General features: G+C 40.1%; 1 protein-coding gene across 1 annotated transcript in view; it reads left to right on the plus strand.

Annotated features, from left to right (window-relative positions):
* The window catches only part of SLC44A5 (solute carrier family 44 member 5), an 89,311-nt gene that overhangs the window by 32,664 nt on the left and 32,763 nt on the right, over positions 1-23,884 (plus strand). Inside the window, exons 2-4 of the mRNA XM_074831722.1 lie at positions 3,226-3,274; positions 11,956-12,029; positions 20,323-20,407. Coding sequence (XP_074687823.1) covers positions 3,226-3,274; positions 11,956-12,029; positions 20,323-20,407 — 208 coding nt within the window. The remainder of the gene's footprint in view (positions 1-3,225; positions 3,275-11,955; positions 12,030-20,322; positions 20,408-23,884) is intronic.

Here is a 23,884-nt window from a genome sequence, read left to right on the forward strand (position 1 = left end):
CAGTGAAGTTTGCATGCATTTACTGCTTTTTGTAAATACCTTAGTGTCTTCTTCTTAATCAGTCCTTCTACTCTCTCCAGTTGGTCTGTATCTTCTGAAATTCTAGTGCAATGATCTAGAAATAGTTTTTCAGCTGAGGTCTTATATGTCCCAGGCACAAGGAACAGTGACTTCACCAGTCATGCTCACACTTCTTGAATTTGTCCTTTTTTTTTTTTTTTTGCAAAGACATCGCTTTATTGATTCATTCTCTGTTTGTAGTCTGCCATAATCCTTTAGGGTTCTTCTCATCAGTGTTGCTGAAAGCAATTATTCTGCATGGATTTGTGAATGGAGTTTGTCTTTATAACTTTGGTCCGTTTATAAAAATCACTTTGAATTATTGAATTGTTTATCAAAATCCCTTTGATTCTGTCTCCAGAAGTATTTTAACCCTGGTCACCTTCACAGTTTCAAAGTGTTCATTCTACTTCATTGTTCAAATTGTTAAGGAAAATATTGAATAGCTTTGGAGAGTAGGTTTTTCTAGTAGTGGGACTGAGCTAACTAGTAACATTCAAGAGTGAGGATTTGGGGTCTTAGTGGATGATTCAGTGAAAGTGTTTGCCCCCAAAAGCAAGTAGACTGTAAGAAAGAATTATTAGGAATGGACTGAGATCAAATGGAAAAAGTCATTACATGATTATATAAATCACAGCCAATATTCGTGGTGAATATCCTGTGCAGTTCTGGCCCTTCATTTTCCAGTGATATACAGTAGCACTGAAAAAGGTACAGAAAAGGAGTATGTGTGACCAAAAGTATGGAATGGCTTATGTACAAGAAACAATTGAACAGACTAGGACTCTTGAAGGTAGACAAGTAAGGAGGAATATAATAACCCATCAGATTATTAGTAGCATGCCGTGCTGTCATACAGGTATGAGCTGATTTATGGCAAGCTTAAAACAGAACAAAGGAGGTAGTACTTCAGTGTTTCATTAACCTCTAGTACTCTGATGTAGGGCATTGCAGATTGTTAAAGTGTATGCAAGTTAAATTGATGAAATGAATGAGAGAAATTCACCTACAACTACTAGATACAAAGTCACCACCTCTGGTTCAAAAAAGTGGGTTTGCAAATCTCTGTAATCTCAATTTTAGGGAAACACCACGATGTTTGCCTTGATTTTGCATTTCTCCTCAGGTATTCACTATGGCCCTTGTTAGATACAGGGTGTGGGTTCAGTGGATCTTTTTTGTGATCTTGTGGCTGTTCTTCATACATGCTTGGGTATGAGCAATGAACAAAGGTTCACTTCAGTATGCCTTATGGCCAGAACTTGTCAATGGGGGATAATGTTAAAGACTCTGAATTGTTCTGAAGGGAAATTATTTTGTAGGACTACTTTGTAAAAACTGCTGTACAAAAAGGTTCTTCAAAATACAGGTTTTGACCCAGCATTAGCTATTGTGTATGACACACTTGCTTTCTGGACTGTGGTGGATTCCTGTAGCACCTGCGTAACAGCATAACTTACATCTTCCACTCCCCAGCATTGCTGTCACACATCACTCCTCCACAGTTTTAGCTTTTCCAGTCTCTTCTGTGTTAAAATATGTTTGTTTTAGGAGCTTGGTAAGGTGGACCTGAACACCTCAGATGAAGGGCAAATAGAATTTTATTATTTGCTGTGTTTATTGTACTGGTCTGTGTGTATTTTGATAAGGTTTTTCTGATATAAACCAGGAACAAAGTCGGGCATTTAGTTAATAAGTAAATTCTGCTTTTTAGAAGTTGCTGAATTGTTCTCTAATTGAAGAAAATAAATATATTTTCTGCGGGTGGAGGAAATCTTAGGTTGGTAACACCCTTTAATACCAGGTATATTCAGAAGAGGAGATCCTTAAGAAGGCAGTGAGAAAGCACTCTGAAACAGTGATTTGTATTGTAGCATTGACATTTGAATGAAGAAGTAATTTTTCATTGCATAACGTTTGGTTCAGTAAATCTCCGTAATTACTGAACTTTAAAAAAACATATCCCATAAAGCTGTATAGCTACTTTCAAAAGGAAAAATCCCAATCCTGGTCTGTTGAATGAAGGACTGCTTCTTTCTCTTCATACAGTAGTTTAAAACTTGAAAATTTAAATTCTGCCATAAATTTTTGTTACTCTTTCCCAAGTGAAATCGTACTGTAATTCATCTTATTCAAGTCCACATCTGAAGCACAGATTGGTGGGTTAGTATTTGGCAGTTTCTTAATATAGTTTGCTTATGTGTAGAGCGAATCAATTGGAGCTATGCTAACCAGGATAGCCATGTGAAAAAAATGTATCACGTTCCACTCCTTCTGTCTGTAACTGGCCAGATGTTATTGCCAGTTTCTCAGAGGGACCTGGCTGGACCTTCTGGTCATTCTGAGATTCATATAAAGCAACAGCCGTGTTCAGGACTGTATGCATAGCCCAATTGAACTTTAAAAACCTGCTCTGCTTCCTACACTGGGCTATGTGGTAGGTGCATCCACTTGAGAGTTAGAGAAGATACTTGGAACACGTGCTCTTTGCCTGCCCTGCGGTGCTGCACCTCCTCTCCAGCGTGGGAGAAGCTAGTGCCATCACACTGCCTGTGCAGAGTAGTGCACCGCAGGGTCAGCACTGAATTCTGCAGTCTCCAGCCATGCTTTGTCATCTGATAAGCCCAGTGCAAAAAGGGCAAACCTGTAGCTCTGTAAAATCCTGCAACAAAAGCAGTGGGAAGTAAGAATAACTCCGCAAGACTGTAAGTATAATGTTAAATACAAACATGACTCCAAGCTGTACCTTTAGAGAAAAATCAGGAGAGCTGAGCCCATAGCTCCAGAGAGGCAGGTTCACTCACTTGCTGCCAAACACACTTAGCATATGACTGCGAGACATAATCCCTGTCTCTCAAATATCAGCAACTTTCTACTGTGAACTGTTCATAGGTGTAGTGATAGGATGTACATGAAAGGTAATTTATGTGTGGTAAATGCGAGGCCCTCAAAGTTTTTAAGCTAGAAGAAAAAAGCTTTGATCTCATCTACAAAAAATAGGTATTGGTGAATTACTGATATTGCCTGCATGAAAGTATTTTAATAGAACTGTTTAAATAGGAATATATGGAAGATGTTTTTCAAAGACTGCTGTTAACACCCCTCTCTCTCTAGATTTTATTTTAAATAAGGACATATTTTTATACTGTTTTATTTTAAATGCAGGTGAACCAAGGAAATTTGACCCAAAGTTCAGAGGACCTATTCATAACAGGTAAATAACTCATTCTATTTAATACTTTCGCTTTTGCAGAGAACAGGGGATAAAAGATTTTGTTAACAAAACTGGTGAATTTGATTCTGTAATTCTTTTAAATCCAGAAGACAATCCTTACCGCCGTTGAGGTTGTATGATTACTCGGGATTATTTAACTGTGTGGTCTTGAGTTCTTTCAATTTGAATGCCAATTCTGTATGCCTCATGTGGTCTGGTACCTGCTGTCCTCCTTGTGCTGATATAAGTAGGACCATCTGAGGTGTCGTTACGTCCTGGGGTGCCATGGCCGTGTGGTGCAGTCTGTCTTGTTTCCATAGAGCACAGGACCTGAACGCTGGCCCACTCTGTTCTTCAGTTTTGCAGCTGGTTTTGCTGCTCCCGTAGTGACCTCCCCAAGGGCCTTGTTTCTCTCCAGAGGATGGCCTGGGTGTGCGCCGTTGCGTAGGTGCTGCGGCCTGCAGGGTGGGTCCTTGGCAGAGATTCGGCAGCGCTTGAGCAGCCGCAGCAGGAAGGTTCTGTGAGTGAGGAGGCTGCTGCCGGCGTGGCTCAGCCTGCAAACCCTTGTTTGAGGGAACAGTTTTTACATGCATGAAGTGTCTCTGAAGTGAGTGAGACTACCTGTGGCGCTGTGCACTGCAGAGTTGGATCCTAAAATATTGCAATTTAATGGTATTTTTGAGAAGTCTATTACTGTGGCTTTCCCTCATGGGCATGAGGAGTGGTGAAACTCTGGCGATGGTATGTCAGGAGGACTTTTCTTGGTTTTACTGTTACTGTGTGATACAGTTACTAAAAACTGTTTTTGCACTGTGGCTTGCTGTTACATCTGTGTAGCTGCTGGGACACCTTCTGCAATTCCAGGTGTATGTATATGTGCTATTCTAATTGTACGTTCCATAGCAGCTTCTTAAAATGAATACGGTGCAGTACTACTATACCCGTATGCTCAGTGCATTTTGTGATGTTTTGGTGAGATAGTATTGTCAGAAAAAATATAAAAAAGATCAGTTCCCTAAACGTGAAGGGTATAGCTTCATTGTAAAGTAGACCATAAGGCAGTGATAGCTGCATTGCTGCTTACTGAGCATACTTTGCAATGAGGTGCTCTTGGACTTTGATTCAACATACTATTTCTGCGAGATATGCAAATGACTTGTCTGACCTTTTGGGGCCATCAGTGCAGCACTGTGCAGTACACTGTAGACATGGCCTTGAAGTAGTTTAAGATTATTATTAAATTTTTTTAAAGACAGTGAATGAACTGCGTTTTTTAAATTCATTTTTCCAATTACTAAGATTAAATGATTAAGAAACCTCAGTCTTTCAAGCGAATAAAGACTGTCTAGTTCCTATGAACAAAATGCCTTCTCAGAAGGTATTCCAAAGAGTTCAACAAGAGGAGAATGGACATCTTCCCTGGATTTGTTTCTGACTTTGGGGCTTCCCACTTTTCTGTAGGAGAGGAGATACTAGGAAGCTGAAAGCGTACATTTTTGTCCAGACAATGTGTGCTAGCAGTGGATATGTGGGTGAGGACATGGCCGTTTGTATGCCTTGCCATAACTGGCATAACTCTGTATACAGTGTGGGTGGGGAAACACCTGTCTTTGCTTTCTGCTGATAAAATAATTTGTCCTGCTCTTGATTTCACTGTCAGTTTTCACTGATCAGGGAAAAAGTTTGTCTTCATTTCTGAAAAATGCAGAGGATGGGTTTCTAGGGGGATAGGCTGCAAATTGTAGATATCTTCATTGAAAGATGCAGAGACAGCTGGAAAAGGTCATATCCTGTCATCATGACTGGTGAAGCATTTTGGAGGTGCTGTAGAGTAGAAATATGTTTTGAAGTTGTTGAGCACCAAGCTATCCCCCAAACCATTAAAAGCCTGAAAAACAGAAAGCCGTATCTTAGTAATGGTGTATTAATGTCTATTGAAGAATGGATTACTCCCACAATTTTTGTCAGATGGATCATTTACAAGGAGATTCAGTTATCTGAACTTCTTTTTTTCAATTTTTTTTTTTTTTAATAGAACAGAGCTGTAGCCAGTGGTTAAAGTGTTGAACAATGGTGGGTAAAAGGAGTGTTCAACAAGGCAATGTGTACAGTGCTTTGCTAGTACCATCATTCTCAAGGGGGTTGTGTGTGGAGTTTGGTGTATTTCATGCAAACATCTTTTTATTAAAAAGGATTGAAATGCAGTGGCTGTGTTGATTAACTCTGACCCAACCAACTCATGAAAATCCAAAATGATGTTATGAAGGTGATGTCTTTTATTGGTATGACTACGTACTGCAGTCCTTTTTAGTTTTTTCCATTCTCATTCTGCACCGTTCAAGACTGTCTGCCTCTGTTCTCCATAGAAACATTAGTGTTAATATACATTCAAAAACTGGATTGTATCTAACCTAAAAGTAGTTCTGAAACATACTTCTTTGTTATAAACCTCCCATCAGAACAATCTGGCTTGACTTCACTTACTGGTCAGTGCTGCAGACGAAGGCATGTCTGTTACCTCTGGGAAGGTTCAGTAGTTTACAAGCAGAGTGAAATTGCTTAGAAAGCATCTAAGAAATCATGGGCAATTCATCAGTGTTTTTCCAGATGTAAGTGTAACACAGAGAATAAGTTCTAAACTAGCATTTACTATCCTTAGTAAGAAGAATAAATTAGAGGACCACAAGTTATTTATCAATTTTGTCTTTCTCAGCAGAGAATTTATTTCAGAGAACACTGCAGCACTGTGGTATTCTGACTTGAACACACACACTGTTATCATTTATGCAAGATCTATTTCTTCTTTTCCTGTCTGAAAGCTAATAATTTTAGAAATAAATGGAAATGTTTGTTTAGGGAGTTGATCCTAATTTGAGAAGTATCTTTATGATAGTGCCAGTGAGACTTTGTATGTACTGTGTGTAGGAATGAATTTAAGTGATAGTTTAGGCATGTTATTAAGTGTTCATCTACGTGCATTACTACTGGAAAATACTTGTAAGGTTTTGTATATTGTATCCACCAAGTGAGTAAGCTTACAGGTTGAAGCAGTAGCTCTGCAATTTCTCACCTCAAAATGATGTAGCAGGAGTTTTGGTAGACAACTTTCCAGAGGAAAATAGAAACTCCGGGTGTTTTCTGTCAGTCTGAGCTGGAGATGTATACCTTCCTCACACCAGATCTGATGATCAGTTTAACTGAATTCATGTGGGACAAAATCTAGAGCATCATATTTTAAGTCTAGGCTGTCTCTGATTCCTCAAAGGCAGAAATTTCCTCCAAGCCATCTTTCCCTGCCCCCAGAGGTTCACCCTTGAGTAAATTTTGCACCTCTCACTTTCCAAGTGTATGAACACTTGTCTAGTGGCACAGCCCTAAAGCTGTCTGTCTGTCTGTCTGTCTCCCATGGGCATTGCAATGGTCTCTCCTGCTGGACTTCAGGCAGATCTGTCCGTGAGGGGCGGGGGGCTCTGTTGAATGGTCTCAGTGCCAGATGAAGGGGGGAACGTTACAGGGAAGGCTTGTGAAGTTAAGGATTCATAAGGAATTTAGATAGAACGTGTTATGCTTCTTTAAGAATAATAATGCATTTCTTCCACCAACATTATCATAAGATATCTTAAATGTATTTATGGATAAATCAGTCAGGTACCATCATACAGGTGGAAAAACAAGCTTCTCCTCTTTCTTAATGCAATTATATTACTTTGGGTATAAAATGAACTGCCTTCCTCCATTTAGATTTTTTCTAAATTCCAGTAATGGAATTTATACAGTCAATACAATCATATTTTTCTAAACTGCTTTGGCAAAATCAAATTAGTAAATCACACTTCTGACATCTCCAGTTTCGTGGAGTTTGTCTTAACTCTTTCCCTTGTCCCTTGTTATTTTTCTCCCTCCTGTATGTAGTTTCTTGGGTTTTTCCTCGTATTCCTCTTGCTGCTTAGACACATTGTAGATTTTTTTTTTTCTTGTTATGTTTTAAAAACTTCTGACACCTCCCGGACTATCGTGAATTGTTCAACATCCTTCTAGAAATTCACTGTTCTTGTTAAGACAAAGATCATGTTTTCCTCTGTGATTAGAAAATGTAGTTAATGTGTTCTCATGCAAACTGAATATCAGTAAATTTACATAACCATTTAGCTATCTTCTTTAAGAGTTTGAAAAAATATAATAAAATTCCTGACAAACTTCACCTTCTCATAAATATAAATGTGCCACTCGCGGATATCTACATGGTACATCACTTGATACTGTGGTCAATATTGAAATAAGAAACAATTTTGACAAATTATCCTTTGTGCTTTTAAAACTAAGTAACCTGCTCTAGATGTTACTTGGACTACACCAAGAGTCTACCATAGATAAATGTTGGTAGAATATAAAATTATTTTTCTTGCTATGGGTATTTTATTGATCCACATATGTTTTATTACATGCTGTTGTCTGTGTCAACATAACATGCTGTGCACTTGTTAATATGTTGGGAAACTTACCTTTTTCTTTGAGTTCATGTTTCATGTTTCTGGTTTGGGGCATACATCGTCTGCAGGTGTTGCTCATTTGCATGTACCAAAATTGATGTTTTCCAGAACTAAACAATACTTCCTTAAGCATGGTGTCTGTAACTAAGAGATATCAACTTAATAAATCCATGCAGGTCAGTGCAGATCAGTCATACTCATTAAGAAAATGCATAACTTGAGTTGATGGAAAACAGCTTGTGTTGAAATATGGTATAAATATCTTTTTCTGTGCAGTTTTGGCCTCCACAGTAGAAGTGGCAATTCATGGGGGATTTTGAAAGGAGCTTTCTCTGCAAACATGTAGTTCATGGGCGCCTTGTACATTCATTCAGCTATGCAGGATGATGCCTTCAGTGTCACTGTGCTGACAGAATACCCATTTTGTACAGCAGATCTTGCTTCTCACTTCAGCCCCAGTGAAGAAGGGAGTCTTCAGAGTCACTCGTGGCATTGTATGGCACAGTGGAACATCACCTTTAGGGAAGTCTCGAAACACAGGCTGTTAGTCAAGCAGGGAGGAGGAGCTCGAAGCGAGGACATTAGTGGCTACCTTAGTGTGACAGCAGAGTTGAAAGTGGTAACCTGGAACTCTCACTGTGAGCATCTTGCGCCTTGTTTTGCTCTGTGGTTGCACAGTGCTGGGCTCACAATTGTTTGTAGGTGCCGATATACTGCTGGTGCTGTTTAATAAACATCATCGTTTCTTGCTAGTGCAGGATCTTCAGCAAATTGCATTTGCGACAGATTGGGCATGAAACTGCCAAACAGAGAGAGGTTCTAGTCAGTCATTAATGATTAAGTGCATGAACTGTCAGTGAATAAATGGCTTTTATGTGCTAACACTCTGTGTGGATGATTTTCTCTGCATTCGTTTATTTTCTAGGATGCCATTACACATGCATAAAGTATTGTTTGCATGCACTGACACATGTAACACAGCAAGAGAAGCCAGGAAGCCACTGTGTTTCTGAGAGATGGTGGAAAGCAAATCAGGCTCCGTAAACTAAGCTATGTGACAGCAGTCAGCAGTAAAATGTGATGTGGAAGCCTGAACTGTGCACTTAACCAAATGAAGGTCTTTTATTACGTCACCTGAAAATGATGAATCTGATGGTTTTATCAGCAGTTTATAGAAACTCCTGTGTTCAAATACATAGACTCACTGCATTTTGGTTCAGATTATGGAACTTGGTTATCTAAAAAGCATCCAAAACCATCAAAATTTCTAATACTGGCTATTAGCAAAAGCATTTTTAATGTTTTCATCATTATGCCGTAAGAAATGTAAAGTGCTTTTTCTCATTAATCTTTGAATGTTTACACATAATTATTATATAAATGTATGATAGTGCTCTCTGTAAGAAACGTTATAGAGCCTGTATGATAAGAGTGTTCTCAGTTCCTATTCTCACAATCATATTTCCATTAATCCATCTTCTTTAGGGTTCAGTTTAACAGTTCAGTCTCCTGAGTGATTTTGCTCTGCCTCATTAGCCTGAAGCAAACTGAAAAAGCAGATTTGCCATAACAGATCGCCTTCTTAGTTTGAAAAAATTCGTATCAAATCTGTTTTCAGGCAAAACATGGCTGGATAGTTTCTGATTAGGTTTCCGTAATAAGCACAGACTTCCAATATCATCTGTTTAGGAAGAGGCAATTCCCATCGTTCCAGTTCCTGCAACTTTGGAAACTCCCAGAATCTTCACAGTATAACCTTGTATCTTTACAGAGTTATTTTAATTTATTCATTTAAGACATTTTACATTTTTTTAACTCTCCTGTGGAGCCTTGTAATATGAGGTAATGTTATGATCTCGCTGTGAGCTACTTGAGCTAACAATGATGTTAAATGGAGTCAGGTTTCACCCGTAGCATCTACTAAAATAAGCAATTATTTTGCATGAACAACAATTAGTTTGTATGAACTGTTTCAAAATTTTCTGAAGCCACCCAGAAGAGAATTTATGTACCTCTTATATATTTTTTAAATATTTATATAACAGCAATACGTGGCAACAGTTGAGTTTTACTGGGTGTTGTACAGAAGTTTGTGTATTACAAAGAACAGAAAATCCTGCATTCTGGTAAAATGTTTATGGGCACTTGTTCATGGTGGCTCTACAAAACTTTAAAAGGAAGCTTTAGGACAAATGGGTGTAACCTTTAATTGCATTTAGATATCATAAAATGAGACCTGTGAGAATTGGACTGAAGAAGGTTTTTGAGGCTATAGGAGTTGTAATTAAAGTATTTATGCTGCCATATTTCTCCTGAGACATCTTGAATTAGATACTGTACCTCTTAAAAACTGCTCTGATGGGGTGAGAGCCATGAGCAGTGTCAGAACTGCTTCTGAATGGAGGCTGGGACAATGAGCAGCATTGTTTTAGCATCGCTTCTACTTTAAGCAGTTGTCCTTTCTTAGATTACTGTCCTATTGAACCTGAATCCTGTACCACACTGGCCTCACTAAAAATTTATTTCAGTGAGGTGTTAAAACTGTGTCTCTCTAGAGAAGTGTACAGGATTTTTCATTCCTTTTCCACACCTGGAAACACTCTTCAAGTTCTCCAACTATTTAAAAGAGTTGCCATCTTTATTTCCTTTATGCTAAAGAGTAACGGTTCTTTGTAAGAGGAGACATAGACTGGAAAATGGAAAGAATGGTAGATGCTAAAAATGACTGTGTGTCATATGGAGTTTGTATTCTAAGATTTCTTTTATTGGCGAGATTCAGCTTGCATCCACTTGTCTTCTTGCATGGACTCACAAGCAGAGATGAATGTCACTCACTTCATGAAGATAGTCCTTTAACTTGAAGCATGCGTTAGCTTTCTTGGGTGACTGTTGCTCACTCATCTATCACAGAAAAGTGGAACAGCATTTGGATCCGGTCAGAACAGCAGCAGTTTGTTAATATGGCTGTGGCAACAGCCCGGAGCAGCACCAACAGACTCTGCAGACATGAACTGTGTCCAGCTGGGGAGGTTACAGTTCATACACTTTTAGGTTATACAACCTAAAGTTCTTCACCAAAACTGTGTTAGATAAGTAGGACATGGTAAATAACAATAGCAATTGAAATCTTTCAGATAAGGAGACTCTAGGCAGCACACCCTTTTACGAGTAGTGCACTCCTTTGTCAATTAAATCCTGGTATAAGACCATTAGTTGCAACTGTTTCTTAACCAGTGAGGCCTGCAAAGGCCTGTGAGATGTAACTGTTTTGCTTCCACACATCTTTGGAAACAAGGGCTTGTGAAGTTGGCTTGTGAAGGAGAGAACTGCTCAGCCCAGCTGGAGCCCTTGGGGTGGATGGTCTCCACAAGTGCGTACTGACCTTCTCCTGCTTGTTTGGGAGTGTTGTACTTCATGTTAATTACACTCCCAGAACTGCTCTGATCAAGGTCAGACACTGGAGAAAAATTAGTCTAGTGATCCACATCTCCACTTTTCTGCCTGCCTGAACTTAATATGCAGTCCAAATAAGAAGATGACAGTAATTTAACTGAATACTCACAGTTTACTCACTGGCTCAATTCTCAGACTGGAGATGCCTGTTCTTTGATTGCTTGTCTGTAATAGAGGGTATGTCTCTCCACAATATGTTGGGGTTTTTTGTCCTCTCTGTAGAGCATATTTTGGTTACATTAAATGAGGTCAAGCAGCAGAGTCAGAATTTTGTGCAGAGATTGGGGGTAGTTGCATATAGGCTTTTTTTTTCATTTCACACTGTTATTTTTCCATTCATAAGCTATTCATAACACAGGTAAGTTGTGATGAGTCTTTCTTTCATCACATTTTTTGCAGTATTTGATACCAGCTTTAGGGACATGCTGAGGCAGATGTCCTGTAGTAGCTTATACTATAAGTGATCTCTTGGATTCAGTGTTGTATTACTTTTTTAAAGAATATTTAAACCTGTTCCTCAATATGTTTTTATTGTTGTCTACAATGCAAAAGGCATACACATTTATTTGATGATTCTGCTGCAAAAGCAGGGCCTTACATCTCAAACGTGATTTCTACTTCTACTAAGTGCAGATGCAGACATCTTATTCAGATGTTAAAATACGCTGTGACACTTGGTGTTTTCAAAGGGTCATTTTAGACACCTCATTTTAAAAAAGTGTTTCTTTCTGTCCCTAGGCACTGTACAGATGTAGTTTGCTGTGTGATCTTCATAGTCGTCATTCTGGGTTACATTGCGTTAGGAATTGTGGGTAAGTAAATGCAGGTGTAGTAGAGCTTTCTCATACGCAGGGGAAGCAACTTTGTGCATGTTAGAATTTTTAGCTGAGATGTCCCTTTTACTTATATCTGTGTAAAGCTCTCCAGTCAGTAAACAATGCCTTGCCTAGAAGCAAATAAAGAATTAACATTCAGTGTCTATAGCTTAGTCTGGAGAAGAGGAGGCTGAGGGGAGACCTCATCGCCCTCTACAACTACCTGAAAGGAGGTTGCAGAGAGCTGGGGATGAGCCTCTTTAACCAAGTAATAAGTGATAGGACAAGAGGGAATGGCCTCAAGTTGCGCCAGGGAAGGTTTAGACTAGATATTAGGAAGTATTTCTTTACAGAACGGGTTGTTAGGCGTTGGAATGGGCTGCCCAGGGAGGTGGTGGAGTCCCCATCCCTGGAGGGGTTCAAGAGGTGGGTTGACATAGCACTTAGGGATATGGTGTAGTTGGGATCTGTCAGTGCTAGGTTAACGGTTGGACTAGATGATCTTCAAGGTCCTTTCCAACCTAGATGATTCTGTGAAATTCTGTAAATTCTGTCTGTTGTAATTAGGGAGAAGTTCAAAACCATGTGTTTACTGATGTAAAACTCAAAATTAAGTGTGTTCAAGTAAAAATAATATGGTTTGATGATTTTTCTATCATAAAGTAACTGTGGTGGGAAAATTCACTTTCATTTGTAATTAATCTGACAGAAAAAGTTTGAGATAAACACTTTGGTTCTAAGAGACTTTTTGTTCTGTAAAATATTACTGAAAGAACCTATGTGAGCAGTAAGGAGAGGTAAGAGAAATTACTTCATTTATTGTGGGATCCAGAGTTGTTTGCACATCGTGATATTCATTAGGAATAGCCATTTTATTTTGTTTGTGTGAGGGATATTCAGAAGCTGTCTGGATGTGGTCCTGGGCAGCCTGCTCTAGGTGACCCTGCCTAAGCAGGGGTTTTGAACAGGGTGACCTCCAGAGGTGCTTTCCAACCCCAACCATTCTGTGAAAAGCTGCTGTCTGTAGCATGAAGATATGACTGTAAGCAAGACTGATTTAACCTATGTGATTCCAGTAACGGTCTGAGAGAATACTCTATCCTCCCACTAAATTGTATGGTAGCATAACATCCTCCAAGCCACAGTGCTGAGCTGTCTCCTCTCATCTTGCCTGTAGCAGCTGAGCACTGAACACATTCTGAAAAGTCTGTTCTGTACAGCACTCAGAATTCTCTGTGTGTATTTTTTTTCTTTCCCTTATTCACCTGCACTTACTGCCCTGTCATGAACCTTTATGTCTTCAGGAAGATGGAGAAGTGAGGAAGCAAATGGTATATACCAGGAATTGAGAGGGGCATGGAGGACCTTTGCGAGGAAGTGTGAAGCCCGCACTAGGAAGTGAACATCAGGGTAACAGATGGCTGATGATGCTTGCAGGTGGAAGAAATTATTTCTTTTCAAAACTCTGTTTTTTTCTTGTCTAATCTCTCTGAGCCTCTGTTTCCCAAAAATGAATGATAACTTAGGATCTATGAATGTAAGAAAAGTGGGCAGAGCAAAAAGTGAATTCAGAAGCTGTTCAAGCTGTACTTGATTTTATGCCATACTTCCAGAGATTACAGTAGCTATAGGATTCTCTGGGGTTGGATCCAGAAAGAGAGTTCCTAACAGTACTGCATGGCATGATTGTACAGTCAGCTTCAGACTGACTTGAAATGTAGCCCTTTGACAATTTTTTCACAAGGTCAGTGTTTGTGACTGTGAGGCTTAAGTTAACATCAGTGGCATCTGTGTGGAGAAGAGTCCAGGATCTCTTTGTTTTGTAGCCACTGCTGGATTCTGTGTGTGGAAAATCATGCATGTACTCTCATCACAGTTCTGTCTGACTGCTGTTTGGATCCTGTGGGCCCTTTCCTTTGCTATGGAATGAAGCATCTCCTTGCTCTCAGGGCCTAATTGATTTATTCCCACTTTGCTTAATTCCAAATCGACACTAATGTTCATTTCATTTGTGAAAGTATTTGGAGGAGAAGTCGTCATGCGACTCCCAGTGATAGGGGATTGGAGAGGGACTTATCAGAATATGTATGCAATATATATCTCTGCTTAGTAAACCTGCTCTGGAGTAGAATGAAGAAAAGGACGTACATTATTAGTCCTAAGAAGCAACAGTAGCCAGTGGACTGTGCACAGCTGCTGCAGACCTGCCATGCCCCCCATGTGGTGCTGGGAGTACACCGTGTTTGAAGGACGTCCCTGTAATGTCTGTGCTGTTGTACTCTTCCTGCCTGATTGACTCATTTTTTCATGACTTGATGAGATGCATCCGCTGGTTCTGAGGGAACTGGCGGATGAAGTTGCTAAGCCACTATCCATCATATTTGAGAAGTTGTGGCAGTCCAGTGAAGTTCCCTTGGCATCCAGAGCAGTGTGGGCAGCAGAGCGAGGGGGGGGATTTTCCCCCTCCACTCCGCTCTCGGGAGACCCCCCTGCAGTGCTGGGTCCACCTCTGGAGGCACCAACATCAGAAGGACACGGACCTGCTTGAGCGGGGCCAGGGGAGGCCATGAAGATGCTCGGGGGGCTGGAGTACCCCCCTGTGAGGACAGGCTGAGAGAGTTGGGGGGGTTCAGCTGGAGAAGAGAAGGCTCTGGGGAGACCTTAGAGCGGCCTCCCAGGACTGAAAGGGGCTGCAGGAAAGGGGGGAGGGACTCTTGATCAGGGGTGTAGGGATAGGACGAGGGGGAACAGTTTTAAACTGGAAGAGGGTAGATTTAGATTATATAAAGAAGAAATTCTTCCCTGCAAGGGTGGTGAGGCTCTGGCAGAGGTTGCCCAGAGAAGCTGTGGCTGCCCCCTCCCTGGAAGGGTTCAAGGCCAGGTTGGATGGGGCTTTGGGCAACCTGGGCTAGTGGAAGGTGTCCCTGCCTGGGGCAGGGGGTGGGACAGGATGGGCTTTACAGTTCCTTCCAACTGAAACCACTCTGTGATTCTGTGATTCATTGATGTTCTGCTCTCTTTTTCTGTCACTGCTCAAATGCAAAGCCAGAACTGAAGAAGCTGAACTCAGATCAGAGGAGTGTTTATTGCTTTCTTGATCATGAAAAGCTCTGGTGACTGGTGGCAGCTGCTGTGCAGACAGGCAATATTCTGAAGTGCTGCTACCTGGATAAAGGGAAAGGAGAGAGAGCACTGGCAGTTTCTAGCTCTACAGTATTCCTTGTGCTGCCAGATCTTGGCTCTCTTTCCAGCACTGTATGAATCTCCTACATTTTTTGGCTAGAGCTTTACTTCAACTTTGTATGTGCAGTTTCCAAAGAACCGCATACGCTAGATGTTGCAGCGGAAGAGGACTGACCAGTTTCTCGCTTCTTCATGTCTGTGATCTCAGACGATGTAGTTACTGTGATGTGAGACAGTGCATTGGTCGTAGTCCCTGCTCTGCACATGCAGTGGTTTCCTACTGGACACGAAGCGTCTGAACAGCCTTCTCTCGCAAACCTGATGCAATATTGGTTAGAACTAGAACCTGTTCCTGGAATCAGATACTGAATTTGTAGCTGGTGACTTTTTCTACCTTTCTTACAGAGAAGATTTGAATTGCCAGTCTAGAAACATTTAGTTCAGTTCCAATTCCAGATCCACGTGGTCCTTGCTTTTCATCATTCCTTGTACTGTGCTTCAGCTATTCTTTTTATTCTAATTTATTTCTAAGTGAAAAATGAGATCAGCTTTGGTACAGTTCTAGGGGCGAGCCCTGTACAAAATACATGAGAGTCAAAGAAGTTCACATTAAGAGAAATAGATTATAAATCTCATCATGAATTATGCCTTACGGCTTATTATAGAAAAAGAAAAAAAGTAGATTTCTGCAATTTCTTGAATATGTGTGAAGACCACTCTGGATCCCTGTTTAAATTGACTTGAGAAGCAAAGAATAGATGCAGGTTCATCACACAACTACTATGACTGAATATCTGAGTCAAATTTGGCCCTCAGTATTGTATATGTGGCTCACATAGGCTTCAGCTATATGTGTGTCTGTGTAACAGTGGGGTGGAATTTTTTTATGTTTCAGAGGGGCTGAAATGTAGTCCAAGTAAAAGGTAATCAATTCTCCTTGAAAGATGAAACCAAAATCTGCTTCAGTGATGGCTGCTGTTGATTGCTGACTGTATTGAATAGAAATAGTTATTATTAATTCTATCATTCTTTTAACTTTACAGATGAATTAATAGTGCCAATTTAACAGTCCGTGTAGTTTTCCTTTCTGTCAAACTGACTTAACTCTTCACGTTTATTTCAGAGACACTGGGCTTATCTGGGCAGTACTCTATCTGGGCAGCCTCTTAATTTAAGGTCATTTTAATTCAGAAAAGTGCACATAAAAGGCAGCAAATAAGTTATCATGGGAAAGAGCCTTACATTACAAAAGACAGGTTAATTCAGAGTAATAAATCTTGTTGTATTGCTCCAAGGGATGCTTATACAGTACTAGTGTTATCAACACAGGTTTACAAATTCTGTGTCATGTGTTCTATTACCTGTTCAATACATCGGTAAATTGATTATGATAAAAGCCATAAGAACAATTTGGCAGGTCAGTTTCTCCATACACTAAAACATTTTAAAAAAACTTTAAAAAATTTACCTCTAAGGGAAGCAAAATAATGATATGAAAGACTGTCCCTTCAAAAATGCAGTAGAGGGAATGAGACACATACTATAAACAGATTGGCAGTTCATTTTTAAGTATCACAAGATGTCATTTGTCTAATCACATTTTCTCCTTGACAGGGAGCTTTCCAGCCTTTATAACCACGTCAATAGCCCAGAAAAAAGGAGCATATCTGATAGACATTTAGTGACAGATTATTAGTTATTTTTGTTACTGTCCATGTGTATTGGCTCCACATCAATAAAAGGACTGACATAACTGCAGGCCTCCCAAAAATGCTATGGCAGTGTCATAGGATGTCACATTGCAGCTCTGAGGGTTGTCAACTGTGTACTATGATTCAGCTGTTCTTTAGTTTTCTTTTTTAGCCCAGATGTTTGTGCCAGCACTCAGACTGAGGCCTTATGAGCATCAGAGCATGCTGCCATAAAAATTTTATGTGACTGGATTTTAGTGCTTGACAGTGAGTCACCAATAGTGCAGCAAACCATGGTGCAAAACACGGTGCTGCTCTGTCAGGCTAGTTCTTACAACCTTCTTCACTCAGGGAGAACTGTTGCATTAGGTACTTACTCTTCACTGACTAGGCCAGAAAAATTGTGTATTTATCACATGGATTCTTTCACTGTCATTGCTCTAAGTTTGCGAAGAAGGTTACAGAGGATTAAGTTTATTAATCTTGATGGTTAGTCCTGGCACAGGCAATGAAAGAAGCTGTGTATTTTCTCTTCTGTTGGTCATTCCCCTTCTCTTTCTGCTGCAGAGTTCATTAGATGCAAAATGTATATGTTGTAAATCAGACCCAATTATTTTTTGTTTCACTTTGGAATTTAGCTGAGAGGCATCTTCCTCCACCTACCCATCAACTGATCCCAGTGATGGAATTTTCACAAAGTGTGCTAAATCTATATTTTAAAAACAGATTATTTTTAATTCATTTTATTAAAAGCATGACTGAAGCCTTAGGCACACAGGACAACTACTGCCAAGCAGGAGTAGTTTTAGACAATTAGATCAGAGCAGGTACAGTCTGAACAGAAACTCTATTCAGAAGTGAGCAGTGTGTTCCATTGTTTGTACTCTGATAATTTCTACTAATAATTGAGAAACACACTGCAAAAGGTGAGTGATTAAATGTAAGACCAAGGATTGATACAAACCCAGTGAAACCAAGGGAGCCTTTTGGAATATTTCAGCAGACTTTGTATTGGAACTAAAAAGATTGCGAGGAGAATACACTGCTCTGCCCTTTTGATGAGCTGAGTTTTATTCTTGTTGGCTGTGTTAGTCCACCCAAACAGGCTGAAGGAAGTAAGCCTGGGCCATGTGGGCCTTTCTTATGGAAAAATGCTTAATAAGACTGAGATAGCAAAAAAAAAACCCAACCCACCCCAACCAACATTGTGTTGCTTGTTCCTTTCTCCCAGGTTTGTCTGAGACATGAAAAATAATTCCAGGTTTAGTATGCTACTTAGGAAAGGGATACTGTTGACAGTTACGACTACTTCCAGGTTATCTATATGAAGCAGGTATAAGTTTTGCTACAAAATTCTTGTCATACTTTGAATGGTGGGGCTTGTCTCTACTGCTTTCTGTTTTGCTGGTGTTGAAGAAAAAATAGTCAAATGCGAAAAATTAGTCCCTTTAATAATGTGACAAACTAATTTAAAAAAACTAATTTTGGGGCTAGGAAAACACCAGTGTATCAGAGTCATCTAACATCATGCAAGTAAGACCTGAAAGGTCTTTCAGGTCTGTATAGGAGCTTGATCCATTTGGGACCAGGCTTTTATGTGTATGAAAAGCAAGGTCATACTAAAGTAGAAAAAAACCCTCCCTCTTGTCAAGAGTCATGTTGGAAGAAAGTGTACATGGCACAAGCTACAGACTCACTGAAATCACCAGAGAGCTGTCTGCTTTCTGATGTCATGTACACATATGAGTTACCAACTGATCACAGGAATTCCGAAGAGAGAGTTGATGCCTCCTAGGTGTTCCTATTAAGTAATGCTACTGAAATGAGTAAGTGGGGGGCTAACAAATGAAAAAGTAAATGGGGTTTAACACTGGTGAAGCACTTTACCTTTCCCTGAGCTTCAGAACACCACAGTTAATCTGAAATGCAGATAATCTGAATGTTCAGAAAGTGTTTGGTACCAAGCAGCATTAATTTACAAACTCCAAAACACAGGACAGCTAACATAGGTTAAAAAGGATTAGCAGATTAATTTTGGTAACCTAAAACCATTCCAGGTGAAAGGTAGCATTACAAATTCTCTATAACTGCAAGCCATGAAGATATGTTGTGCATCTGTCCTGAAAATTTCAATAAATTTGCAGTCTGCTACTCTGAGATCTTACATAGGTTCTGTCTCTACTGCACATATCGTTGTTGTTAAGTGCTGTTATTCTTACTGAAGTGACCTTGAGGGAAATGACAGTTCCACAAATGACTAAATACAATGTCACAAAGTTGAGAGAAAATGGGGTAATTACAGAGAAGCAAGTTCAAGGTGGTTTGCATAGATCAAAGCCTAAAGTGTATGCTAAGTGGGCTCCTGACATTCAGTATATAGTGCAAGAGGGGGAAGGTTGGGACTAAAATCTTTGTAATACCTGTAATTTTTTCCACATAATACAAGCACAAGGAAATGTTTGGGAGAAGATCAATGGTCTTTTCTACAGTTCTCTAGCAACCTGATTTTAGGGTGTCAGCTCAGGGTAGTGATACAGAATTTATTTTGGCATTATATCTTACTTTCAGATGATACTTAAAAATAAATGAATTTTCCGCTATTTAGGGTCAAATAAGCAGTTAGTAGTCAGAATAGTTCAAAGGCTAGTCATTGGCTAGTCATGAAGGAAGCTTAGTCAGGTCTGCATGCTACAGCTTAGAAATAACAATTCTGATAGTAACAGCTAGTGTGTACTTGATCCTCAAAGGGAAATAATGGTGCAGGTGAAAATGGCTTGGAGAAGAAATCCTGCTTCGAAGTGGAGAAGAGAAGTTTAAAAGGTCAATATAAATCTCTCTTCCTGTTCAGTAGTATGGTTCATGCTAGCATATAATAACATAAGTTGCCAGGTGCAGACCTAATAACTGAAAAATGGGATAATTGCCAAGTGAGAGGTCAGGAAATGTTTTAGTTTACGAAGTGAGAGTTTGTTTCCATCTTAGTGCAAATGGAGTCCATTAGATTCAGTCACACTCTGTGTATTTCTGTCACACACCCAGGTAATCCCATTAATTTCAATGCCATTGTGGCTGCCTGTGAACACTCAGATTTGTCTACATAGTTAGCTCCTCTTCTTTCCCATTTTAATAACCATTATTTTTTAAGTCCATTACATCATATTTTGGATACAAGCCAAATATATGTGTCCTGAAGGTAAAAAGTGAACTGGTTTGCTTTCTCATCCGTATCTTAGTTCAGTTTAGTTTGGTTTATGTTTTAGTTTTTCATTAGGAAATCTGCAAATCAGTACTCTACAGTGGTGATCAACAAAGATTAAAATGGTACATTAGAGGTGATACATTTTCATGCTAGTCAGCTTCAGCTATTAGCTGTGTACACTTGACTGAAATGTTAAAAGATATGTGTATATTTGCAGCTTGGGTGCATGGAGACCCCAGGAAAGTGATTTATCCAACTGACAGCTATGGGCAGTTCTGTGGCCAGAAAGATACCCTCAACGAGTGAGTACTAAATCCATTCACATACCTTTATTACACATGCACTATGAATAAGATGTGAGGTTTCAAATCTCTCTGTCTGCTGGAGGTTCTTGTGGGAAGTTGAAGAGACAGCGACACCCTTACTGTATTTATTCCAAACAAAGTTTAGAAATAGATTGGTTGCTCAGTGCAAATCTAGACCCAATTTACTACTATAATGCAGTTGTTCTCATTATTCAGTGAATATTTTTGGTAAAGTATCAATATAACTTAAATATTGCATCACTAATTCCATAGAAAGTGACTATCTGGCACAGCTCCTAACTGCCAAAGTTTGGATAGTTAATAACCCATTGAGTAACTCTTCTGTCCACCTTGGGATCAGAGTCATCCTAAAGCATTGTAGCCTGGTTCTTAGTTTTTCTAAACATGCACCAAATAACAGAAAAGACCGTAAATGAAAGCTCTTGGCTTTTTTTTTCTGGTGCTTGTTCAGTGCCAGTAGAGAGGAGACTGAGTGGTCTGGGAGACAGGTAGCTGCAACCATACCTTCCTTGGGGATATCAGCCAACGGCTCTATTTGTCTCTGTTTCCCAGTCTTTTTAAGTTTTGAATTATGAGTGTTAAATTAATTAGTTGGTATCAACAGAGTTCTTCTACAAGAAAATAGCTGCTCAGGAAAGAAAGATGTCACACCAATGTTTTCTCTGAAAATCTGTTTTATGAAACAGAATTTAAAAAATAATTTGCTTTTTCCCCTCACCTTCTCTCTTTTTAAAAGTAAGTATTAGGCACCCTTTATGCCCTTGTCAATGTCAAGAAGCTGGATGCTATGCAGGAAGTGAAACAGAAGCTACTGTTTGATAACAGCTCTTTGATGCTTCTTTCCTTTCCCATTTAGTTTTCTGGGAAAAAACTGAGGAAGCCACTGTCCAAAGGCAGTTCAGAAGGGGAGGAGCAGGAGATAGTGGAACAGAGGTAGAGCTAGGACTTTATATCCTCTCAATTGTTTCTTTACAGAAGAAACAGACTAGATAGTGTAAGAAGACCTGTTCCACCCTCCAGCTAAGATTCTTCACAGCAGTTCTTGGAAAGTCCAACTTCCTGAAGAGAAAAACCAGGAGAAAAAGTTGTAGTGTTGTGTGTGTTCCCCTCACTGTACCCCCTCTCTGCTCCCTTCCCGCCTCGCCCCCAATTTGTCCTTGTCCCCTCTCTGGTCTGTAGGAATCAGTGGGTAAATGGGAGTCTCAGACACAGTGTGTGGCATGCAGCCAGATGCTTCTCTCCAATTCTTATCATCCACTCCCATTCCCTCTTTCTCTTTGTTACTCAAGTCTTCCCTTTAGTTATTTTTTACAATGTGATTTTCAGCTTGTATTCACAAATGTCCCTCCCTATATATGATTGTTGGAGAATAATACAGCTACTGAGACTGCATTTTGGCACTTCTTTGCTACATTGAGGAGTTTCTTATAAAAATATAAGCCAAAGACACATAATACAACCTACTGGAAAAGCAGGAGTGTTTATGGCAGTAGGCCAGGAGGCCCCTCTGAACAAGTCCCTCTAGTCCCTAAAAGCAGAGGTGTGGGATGTTCTTGTCAGGCTGTCACTGATACCATTGTCAGATTTTTAGATGCCCTGAAAGTAAGCAATGTGAAAGGCTCACCCAGGTCTATGGCCCTAGGGCCTAGTCTGAGACTTTTTCCTTGGAAAGCGATCACAGTCTCTGTGTTTTGAATCTTGTGCTTAGGACAAGCATCCCCAGCTAAAAACCAAGCCAACATTCACAGCTCATGCAAAAAGTCATTTGAACTCCAATGAATTCCATGCAGTCAAATTCTACCTTGTGTTGTCATGTGAATGTCTCTTAGGCCTCTTTGTGTCTCCCTGTAATCCATCCATTAATCTCCATGTAATCTCTAAGCTTGTTTTGCCTTCTACAGAGCACAGCGTAATCATGGAATACAACACATTTCATTATAAAGAATACAGATGTAGTTCTCAGTGGCTGTTTTCTTGGGTTATGTATATGTTTAAACTTTCTTCTCTCCTGACAATATCAGCAAGTGAGCTAAAACATGAGGAAAAAAAAAGATTACATTAATGGCTTTGAGAAGCTCACAGATTATGAATACTGTCAAGAAACTATTGAAGAACGATGACATTTCAGTCCAAAATTTTATTCTATTGATGTGAAGAAATAATAGCTAATGATGGTGAATTGTTTTTGCCAGGGTGCGTATTTCGTTAAGCAGTGCATAGTAGAACTCAGTGAAAACAATTTAACCTTGTAAAATGTCAAGCAGTTGAGCTAATCCCAGTTTTAAAGGAAGCTTGAATGTGCAGTGATGCTACATACTGGCTTTGAAGGCACAGCCATATTCAGCGATTGCTGGGAACCACATGCTGGAGAAATGTCAGAGGCTGTGTCCTGGACTGGGGGATGCGATGGAGAGGTGTGGGAGCAGGACTTGTGCCGAGTCTGCAGAGAGAAGAGGGGCAGCCCTGTCAGCCCAAGCACAGGTCATCGTCCCTCCTGCCATCCTGCCCCCAGGAGGCCCACATCCTCCCTCTGTGCTGCATGGCCGCGGTGTGGGCCAGTGGTGGCTCAGGCACCACTTACTGTGTTCTCCTGCACATCGTAGGCCATGGAGGGGCACACACACCATTTCTTAGAGGGACACGCATGGCTGGCAGTCCCAGCGTGGCTGGCTGACTTTGAGTTCTCGTGTAAAAAGGGCAGGACTACTGCCACGCCATCTTCACTAGAGCTATCTGATAATTTTCTGACATAGCAAAGATTAACAGCATATTTTGCTGTGTCTTCAAAACCCAGGTTAAATCTGGAGATCTTGGGGTAATAAGTTTTCAACAAATCCAAACTGAGGTGACAGCTGCCTCAAGGTCTCAAGTTCCAGAAGTGTCAAGTGTGTGGATTCTGGGGTGAAAACCGCTCAGACTGTCCCTTATTTACATCAAAGGAGGTTTATCAGCATTATTAGCAGATGCTATTATTGTTCAGTTTCCCAGCCAGATGTTTTCGGTTCCCAACCATAAAAAGCTTTTGATTGGTTTTGGTGCCACCTTCTGATCAACAGAAAATCGGCAGCTTTTACAGTGTAGCGTTTGCTGATAGTAATTCTGCATGCGGTACATACACCATATGCTCAGTGTAAGCAAAGGAACCGCAGTTCCTTTTTTTGGGTTTTTGCAGGGGTATTTTACAGGCCTCACTTCTTAGAGGCAGGACTGCAGGTACCTGTGACAGTGCCTAGGGTTGTTTCAGCTTATAACCCTGCTGTGGAACAAACTTCTCAAAATTAACATTCTTTAGAACAAATACTTCTGGTTTCAGAGATGTCTTGGCACGGAACGTTCAGGGTCTGCTTGGGTTTTGGTTTTTTTGCCTTGTGTTTGCAATATGACCATTCACAATAATAGAATTTAAATATCGATATATGCTGTAAATTTTTGAATGGTACGATGTATAAGCAC

The sequence above is a fragment of the Strix aluco genome, chromosome 8 (assembly GCF_031877795.1).
Source record: "Strix aluco isolate bStrAlu1 chromosome 8, bStrAlu1.hap1, whole genome shotgun sequence".
Taxonomy (NCBI): domain Eukaryota; kingdom Metazoa; phylum Chordata; class Aves; order Strigiformes; family Strigidae; genus Strix; species Strix aluco.